Source organism: Trichoplusia ni, chromosome 16 (assembly GCF_003590095.1).
Source record: "Trichoplusia ni isolate ovarian cell line Hi5 chromosome 16, tn1, whole genome shotgun sequence".
In the NCBI taxonomy this organism is placed as follows: Eukaryota; Metazoa; Arthropoda; class Insecta; order Lepidoptera; family Noctuidae; genus Trichoplusia; species Trichoplusia ni.
Window position 1 is genome coordinate 1,314,904 of NC_039493.1, and position 9,446 is coordinate 1,324,349.

At 39.9% G+C, this 9,446-nt stretch overlaps 1 protein-coding gene across 1 annotated transcript; it reads left to right on the top strand.

The window, feature by feature from the left end:
* Window positions 1–3,012: 3,012 nt before the first annotated feature.
* On the top strand, window positions 3,013–8,643 carry LOC113502060. The gene has a single exon (XM_026883440.1). The coding sequence runs from the start codon at window positions 3,013–3,015 to the stop codon at window positions 8,641–8,643; it is 5,631 nt and encodes a 1,876-aa protein (XP_026739241.1).
* Window positions 8,644–9,446: the final 803 nt, after the last annotated feature.

Sequence of the window (9,446 nt, forward strand, 5' to 3'; positions counted from 1 at the left end):
TTCAATATTTCCTAACTTATATGTTCTAACCACGCGGACAAAGTCGCGGGCAACAGCTAGCACATTATATAACTGATTATTTTTTTTAATTTTTGAGAAAAGGTTCGTTAAGGAAACGACCATTTCTACCCTGTACCTCATATAAAAGTAGATTGAATTACTAACTTCTACAGTAGATTGAGAAATGAATTCATATCCCTATTAATGACCCGATTAAACACATTTACGTTAACAGTAAGAAGAGCCTTGACAGATGACTCTATATGAAAACCAATACATTTATCTTGGCTTAACATTGCCGCAGGGAATATGTACGCATATTTACAGCTTGGGACTTCACACTGCCTCAGTGTTAGTAAGGGTCGTAGTAATAAAACTGTCGTTAAAACACTCTACTGGGGAGTAGTTCGGACAATAGTCGACTGAATAGTTTAAAGGCTTTTGACGTGACTATATTTGTATATGTTATGCAAATTGTTGACGTTTCATGGATAGTAACTTAACTTTTTGGTAATTAATTGTTAGTAATTATTTCCTTACATTTTTTGTACTGAAATTGGTCAAACACAAATACAAAACATCTTGTTTTGGAGAGAGGATATTTATTAGTTTTACATTCAGCTTTCCTCACTCCATCTAGACCCGTGGAAATGGAAATGCTTTTTCACCGTATTTCTGAAACAATGTTCAATTCAATAATTAATACATATATTCTGACCATGCAGTTTGATAAAAAAAGGAAAACAACTAGACATGGGCTTTCAAAAACGATGAATAATAATTTTGTTATTCAGTTTTTAGACTTCAATAGAAGAAATCTTAGGTAAAAGAGAGACCCTCTTTAACTAACCAAGATTTTAGGCGTTATATTAACGTCCTTGTGGGCATGGCTTGGCAGAGTTTCAAATATTTTTTTATTTAAATTTATCAAAGTATGTAAATATTTAATGTTTCAGACATTTTTAAATCGTTGTTGTAATGACTCTTGTATCGCGTATACGCTTGTATACACTTCAAAATGCAAAAGTTTCCTTATTTGTACTCTACCGTCGCTACATCACGGTAGCGACATCCGTTAGAATCAACACGTCAATTACAGTGAACAAATTACTTTAACAGCGATTGGAACCCAGTTCCAAAGGAACCTTAATGTTATACATTGTTATTGCTTCCCGAATGAGATTTAAGATTTATAATTATTGCTTCTAGTTTTGCTGGACTTTGGAGATAGAGTCTGAAAGTTCGAAGATATACAGTGTACAAGTCAATGGCCATTTCTCTGTTTGAAACGAATTTTAGGGCTCCGTACCCAAAAGATACAAACGGAACCCTATGATTGAGGGTCTGCCCGTTTTTCCGTCAACAAGCTATTTCATCTTAAATGTAGACAGTAGAAATTCCATAGATAATGTATTTCTATTGCTGTGATTACAAAAAAAAAATACCAAAACGAAAAATCTAGGTAAAGCAATGGTTGTTTAGGTCCATACACTTGAGGGTGAAAAATAAATTTAAGAGAAATCTCTTTATTCTATTTGACAACATGAGAGTGACATTGTACAACAGTGGGCTCAGACAACTATTAACTAAAATTTTGTTCGTTTATTATTTAGCAACTGGAAAATTGTCCAAAAACAAAAAGAACACGTTATAAATACAACGTGGCATTTATTAATAAAATTTCTTTACATTTTAGTACGCTACGGTTGCACGCATTTTTAAAGCCAGTTACACATTCCATGAATGTCGGGTCAAACGCTAATGTATTGCGACTTCCTGTAACCAGCTTAACCCGACGCCCACGAGAGGCACTGAATATAGCCTTCTGTGGACAGGCTTAGGATTCATCGGGTTTGAAATAACTAACTTTTACGTGCAAATGTCAAGAGCTAATTTAGTCATTCGTTTGAAAAATTGCATTAATGTTACAAAGAGGTAGAATAAAGTTCATAAATTTGTGTTTATGGAGTTTACTAGAAATGTTGATTAATACGTATGCTAGTTTTTGGTATTTAATACTACAACGAATAGTTAGTGCTAAATAAATCTCTGGGATTTTCGTAACATATTTGAGGTCTCGTTAAAAAATTTCGATTTTAAGAGATTTGAGCTAAAACTTGAAATTCGTGAAAAATATACTAGACAGATATTTGACTTGTACTTTCCTCCTTAAAATTACAAAACCTTGTTTAAATACACAAGGAAAACGTTAAGGAAAGATGAGAAAAATATCTTTAACATAAGTTTTTAGCCTAGGGGCCAGTGAAACAGACATTAAATGAAGCTCTGTTTCGCACTAACAAAACACAATCAAAATGCCGCCAGCATTCCAGTAAAACATAAATCATACAAATTGAGAGGCTTTCGTAATGCCGTTAGGCATTAAATAAAGCAATAAAAGTTAATTAGCAATACAAATTGTAAATTGTAGGCTGTAGCCAACGATTTGTTAATTCTTGCCAATTTGTGTTAATAACTAAATACAAGAATTTGTTACGTTATTTTATGTTAAAGTTTGAAAGGTCCTTGTGATGTGTGTAAACGACGTAAATTAAGATTATTTTATTTTCTATTATTGTATCTTTTTTTTTTATTACCTTAAAATACCTAATTGTAAAGGACGTGCGACGTGCGCGCCGGCAGATGCGGGCGGGGGTAGCGGGGAACACGGGCGGCCGCTTGCCGCGAGCGCATTCGAAAAAAGCAGTGACCTTGCGGGCCCCGCGCACATCGCACGCGCCTAGCTTTCTTTATTGTACCTACTTATACGTAAATACACTAATTCGGACAACACCAGAGTTTGTTTTACGGTGAGCCCATGCCCTCAACAGCAACAAAGTGGTCCTTCGAGCAGGATTTGTACTTACCGTGAAATAATTACTTACCTACGCGTCACCCACGACGACTCTTAACCACACGACGATGTTCAGCACTCCTCCGCCGTCACGCACGCACCGCCCTGAAAATACGGTACGCACTCGTAGCGCCTGGAAAAAAGAACATGCGGTCACAATGAAGGGAGAACCGTCACACGACGTGCAGTCCGAAGTGTTGCAAGGAAAAGCTGAAGTATGCGAAGTTGCAAAAAGACCACAGACTGACATCGGAAGTTCGAAGAAAAGTATACATACCAGAGTTTCCTCAGTCTCCAATAAAAGTTCTATCGAAGCCCGTAAAAAACAATTATTATACGAAGCAGCGAAAGAGAAAGCAGAAATAGTGAAAAAGGAAGCTGAAACTCAGAAGCAACTCGTAGAGATGAAGCTAGCCGCCGAATTAGCTGCTCTCGAGGACCAGCACAGCAGTCGCCAGAGTTCTCGACATCAGCCCAGTGATGGTCACTCGGTGCGGACATTGGACAAAGTGCAAGAGTGGCTCGAACGTAGTCATGTGTCTGATAGGAACTTTACCAGTCAAAATCAACAACCTGAAAAAGAGGTCGGCCATAGTGGTGAAATCGAAATGAAGACGTTGGTTAGTGCCTTACACCAGGCTACCTCACAAAATCAACAGTTGATGTCCCGATTCGCTACTTCGAAAGATTTACCGCAGTTCTACGGCGATGCACTCGAGTGGCTCGGCTTTAAACAGGCTTACGACGAGTCAACGGAATTTTGCAAATATAGTGACGCAGAAAACATGTGGAGGTTACGCAAAGCTCTTCGTGGAGAAGCAAAAGAAACAGTGTTATCACTTCTCAACGGAAACACGTGCCCGAAAACCGTCATAGAAGCACTAGAACTTCGTTTCGGCAGGCCCGAAGTAATAATAAATAAAATAACATATCAGTTACGGAAAATGACTCCTTTATCACAAAATTACCATCAAGATATAGTTTCTTTCGCAATTAAAATTAGAAATTTTGTAGCCGCAGCGCAAGCAGTGAATCAAATCGATTATTTAAGAAGTCCGGAACTCATATCGTCAGTATTGATAAAGTGTCCCAGCGCTCTTATCAACAAGTGGGCTGATTATTACAACGTACATTTGAAAACAGAAACCCCAAAGTTGGAAATACTCGCCAATTTTCTATATGAAGAAGCCAGTAAAATATCCACCGCCGGATTGACTCACATTCACAGTCAATATGAAAATAAAAAGAAGCCCGAAGACAGAAAACATCATGCGTTATTGTTGACTGAGAAACAAGAATCTTCCTACAAGTGCAAATTTTGTCGTAGCGGTAATCACAAACTAACCGAGTGCACGCGGTTCAAACGCGCTATGACTAAGGATCGATGGCGATTTGTGCGCGCCAACCATCTATGCCACAAGTGTCTACTGGCATCACACAACCGCGACACCTGCTCAGAGCCCGCATGCGGCATAGGCGAGTGTTCGCTACCGCATCATCGTTACCTACACTGGAAAACAAAAACTGAGTGTTCAACAAAAAACAGTGATACAAAATCCAGTGAAAATAGACCGATAACAGAAAGTGATAAAACCGTAAACCAAAACAATATAGTGCGTTCCGTGACTAGCGACTACTCAGAAACTGTGACATACACGAACAATATGAACAATGCCTCAGTGTGTCTTAAAGTAGTTCCTGTAAAAGTGTACGGTCCACGCGGCATGTTAAATACCTACGCGCTGTTAGATGACGGTGCGACGATATCGTTAATATCTAGTGAAGTTGCCAATCGCGTAGGCTTACAGGGCGAGAAACAGACATTGTCCGTCCGAGGAGCATGGGACTCCAAATTAACATGTAACAGTGAAATAATAAAATGTAAAATTATTAATCAAAACAATGAGTCATATGAACTATGTGCAAGAAAAATAAGTGAACTAAATCTACCGTTACAAAAATTATCGGACATTAACATGAAAAACTATAAACATTTATATCAAATAAGTGCTAAATTAACGTGTCTTAAGGACGTGAAACCAACATTATTAATTGGACAAGATAATTATCATTTAATATCCCCAATAAAAATAATAATGGGCCATAATAAGAAAAGTGAACCCTGTGCGACTTTAACCCCATTAGGGTGGTGCATACATGGCGTGTACCGCAACCAAAGTCAACTATTATCACCCGAATGCGTAATGATAACGGCGACGGAACAACAAGCAAACAACGCTGCGCTCGTCGCCTGTAGTCCTCCCGCCGCCGATAGCATAGGCGGTGGCGTCGCTGTTACCACTACGACGACAGCTACGCACACACAGGATGTACCCACGAGCGCGAACTCTCCGCGCAATCACATTCAAATTCCCGCCGAAAGTTGCACTGCGATACACACGGACCTCAAGACTGACGCACAACTTCACGAACTGGTTCGCAAGTCGTTTATGTTTGAGAGCATCGGTGTTCACAATAAATCAAGACAAAATAAAAGCGATTTAACTGCAATAGAAATAGTGAATAAATCCGCTAGACTCATAGAAGGAAGATGGGAAATTGGTTTACCCTGGAAAGATGAAAATGTTAAAATGGTGGATTCCTATCCCAACGCGTATAGAAGATTGAAAACAGCTGAAAGAAAAATGATGAGCGATAAAGATTATAATTTGAGATACAAGGAAAGAATAGATCATTTATTTTCCAACAATTATGCTCGCGTTCTAGAGCCTAATGAAGACTTAAGCAATGTAAAAAAAATATGGTACTTACCTCACTTTGGAGTTGACAATCCAAATAAGAAAAAGCTAAGGCTTGTATACGACGCTGCTGCAAAATCTTGTGGTCAGTCACTGAATGACTATTTGCTGCCTGGACCGAACTTGTTGGAGTCACTTCTCGGTATTATGTTGCGTTTTCGAGAGAAGCCTATCGGTCTCACGGGCGATATAAAGGACATGTTTCTTCGCATAAAAGTACGCCCAGAAGATCAACACGCCTTAAGATTTTTGTGGCGCGACAACCCAGATGAAGACATAAAAAAGTACGTTATGACATCACTTATATTTGGGGCTAACTGTTCACCGTTCATCGCTCAACACGTGAAGAATTTAAACGCTCAGCGGTACTCAAACGCAATGCCGGAGGCAGTTCAAGCGATAGTAAAAAATCATTTTATGGACGATTACATTGACTGCTTTGATGATGCCGATACAGCAATAAAAACTATGAAACAAGTATCGTATATTCACCAGCAAGGAGGGTTTGAAATAAGAAATTGGACGTCGAACAAAATGTCCGTGTGTCACGACATGCCTACTGATACTTTGAGTCCGGCCATTGTTAACTTTAAAGGCGAAGTGAACGACGTGTACGAGCGTACTCTCGGGTTATTGTGGTACCCAAATACTGATACCTTTGGCTTCAACTTATCACTAGAAAGGATACCTAAAGAAATATTATCAGGCGAGAAGATACCTACGAAACGAGAATTATTACGAATAGTTATGTCTATATTTGATATCTATGGCCTTCTAGCGCCTTTTACTGTGAATGCTAAAATAATAATGCAAACTTCATGGAAGACAAATCTCCAATGGGATGAAGAAATAAAAAGTACAGAATTCGAGATATTTAATAAATGGATTGTTCAATTACAAAGATTGAAAGAAATTAGAATACCAAGATGGTACTTCCGTATTTCTACTGATAAAGATAACACAAACGAAAACGATTCGTATTGCAAGATAAATAAAGTGTGTGCGAGTGAGACGTTACAATTACACGTATTTTGTGACGCTTCGCCGACAGCGTATGCCGCGGTTGCATATTGGCGCGTGCATAGCAACAACAATGTGTGCGTGTCATTTATAGCCAGTAAAAGCAGAGTTGCACCGCTAAAACCAGTAACCATCCCGAGGCTGGAGTTACAGGCTGCTGTACTTGGATGCCGTCTCGCTGATACAATACAAAAGGAACATAGACTTCGACCAATAAAAAGATACTTATGGACAGACTCGACGACCGTATTGCATTGGATTAAAAACGAAAATCGAAACTACAATGTGTTTGTAGCCAACAGACTTGGTGAATTGGATGAATTAAGCAGTACGCACGAGTGGCACTATATACCTACAGAGAAAAATATAGCAGACGTAGCAACAAAGATAAATAAATACGAGTTGCGCCCGGAATGCGAGTGGTTCCGCGGCCCGAAGTTCCTGTACGAGAGTGATTGGTTTCAACAGCGTTCATCAGCACCTGAAACAGAAAAAATACAGAATGAAGAAATATGTGACGTCATGCATGTTTGTCAAACAGAAAGTACCATACCTGTTGCTAATCCTGAAAATGCATCATCGTGGCTCCGTTTAAAAAGGTCGACTGCAACCATGTTATTGTTTATTGAAAAATGTAAGAAAAATATCACAAAGGCGATTGACACGGAAATTATGAAACGTGCAGAGATATTGTTATTACGCTATAGTCAAATGGAAGCGTTTGCTTCGGAAATTCTATTACTGAAAAATAAAAAACCTATTCAAGTTAACAGCAGACTGCGTATGTTAACTCCGTTCATCGATAGAGAAGGTCTACTGCGAGCAGGAGGGCGAGTCGAAGCTGCCTCGCACATATCACCTGAAATGAAAAACCCAATAATATTAGACGGAAGAAACGTGATTGCTAGACTTATAACTAAAGAATTACATATAAGAAGTGCACACGGAAATAACGAAACAGTGGTCAATGAACTCAGACAAAAATATTGGATATTGAACCTACGACCTACGGTACGTACTGTCGCTTCCCGCTGTTTAGTGTGTCGTATAAGAAAGGCTAAGCCTTGCGCGCCGCGCATGGCCGACTTACCTGACAGTAGATTGGCGCATCATAATAGGCCGTTTACTCATTGCGGCGTTGATTTATTTGGTCCAATTGAAGTTACGGTGGGGCGTCGCAGAGAGCAGCGGTACGGAGTGTTATTTACCTGCATGACTGTGCGCGCAGTACATATTGAAACAGTCCCATCACTGACAGCTGACTCATTTATAATGGCGCTAAGAAGGATGGCGTCCCGACGTGGTTGGCCGCAATATATGTACTCCGATAATGGTACGAATCTGCGTGGAGCAGAAGTGGAACTCAGAAATTCGTTCCTGGAATCTGAGAGCAAGGTCAACGATGAATTAGCAAATATTGGCATAATATGGAACTTTAACTCACCTGTCAGTCCGCATAAAGGTGGAGCCTGGGAGCGCCTCATCAGAAGTGTGAAAACGGCCCTGAAAATAACTTTAAAAGAAAGAGCACCGCGGGAAGAAGTTCTCACGACTTTACTTACCGAAATAGAACACACGGTTAACAGTAGGCCGCTCACGCATGTATCAGTAGACCCTGAATGTGCAGAAGCTCTAACACCGAATCATTTTTTGATTGGTACTTCGTCAAACTTACCGGTGCCCGGAGTCTTCGACGACAGCGACATGTACCTACGTAAGATGTGGCGTGCTGCCCAGCGACTCGCCGACATGTTCTGGCAGCGATGGATCAAGGAGGTGCTGCCTACCTTGATCCCGCGACAAAAGTGGTACTTAGAAAATGACGCCCTAAAAGTCGGCGATGTGGTTGTAGTTGTCGACCCTAGGTCATGTAGAAATACCTGGCCAAAAGGAGTGGTCGTCAACGTCTATCCAGGGAAAGACGGACGAATTCGAACGGTAGACATCAAAACTAAAACTGGTGTATTAACTCGTCCGGCCGCTAGATTGGCACTACTTCCAGTTGCATAATAGTGTCAATAGTAGGTATTGACACTGGGCGGAGATATTGTAAACGACGTAAATTAAGATTATTTTATTTTCTATTATTGTATCTTTTTTTTTTATTACCTTAAAATACCTAATTGTAAAGGACGTGCGACGTGCGCGCCGGCAGATGCGGGCGGGGGTAGCGGGGAACACGGGCGGCCGCTTGCCGCGAGCGCATTCGAAAAAAGCAGTGACCTTGCGGGCCCCGCGCACATCGCACGCGCCTAGCTTTCTTTATTGTACCTACTTATACGTAAATACACTAATTCGGACAACACCAGAGTTTGTTTTACGGTGAGCCCATGCCCTCAACAGCAACAATGTGTTTTAGTAGAAACAGTAACTGCATTTTAAATTTTTTTTTAATTGACTTGTGTTGTTGACTATCCATGCGAACGGTATTTGAACCCGGGATAACTAAAAGAAATAAGAGAATCCTTTTCTTACCGATAATTCTTGATCGTTCTTATTAGAGGGTCATTGAAAAATAACTCTGCATAGATATTAAGGTTTTAGTCTGGTAAGAGTTTTATACAATTAATTTGTTATAAATCTCGTTATATTTTTCTTCGCGAAATAAACACTACAATGCAGTTTCATACGACATAATTGGAACAGATTATTTTATATATTTTGGGTAATAGTTTATGAAGACTAAAATGAATCTGAACCACACCTTTATTAAATGTTGTAATGGTTTACTCACGCGTATTTATCGGGGTAGCCCGACTAGTTTCGGACCCAACCGGAGTCCATAATCATGAGCAGACGCGGCAGGATCGCGA

Coding starts and splice junctions, on each gene's coding strand:
- LOC113502060 (XM_026883440.1), top strand. CDS start 3,013: ATGAAGGGAGAACCGTCACACGACGTGCAGTCCGAAGTGTTGCAAGGA.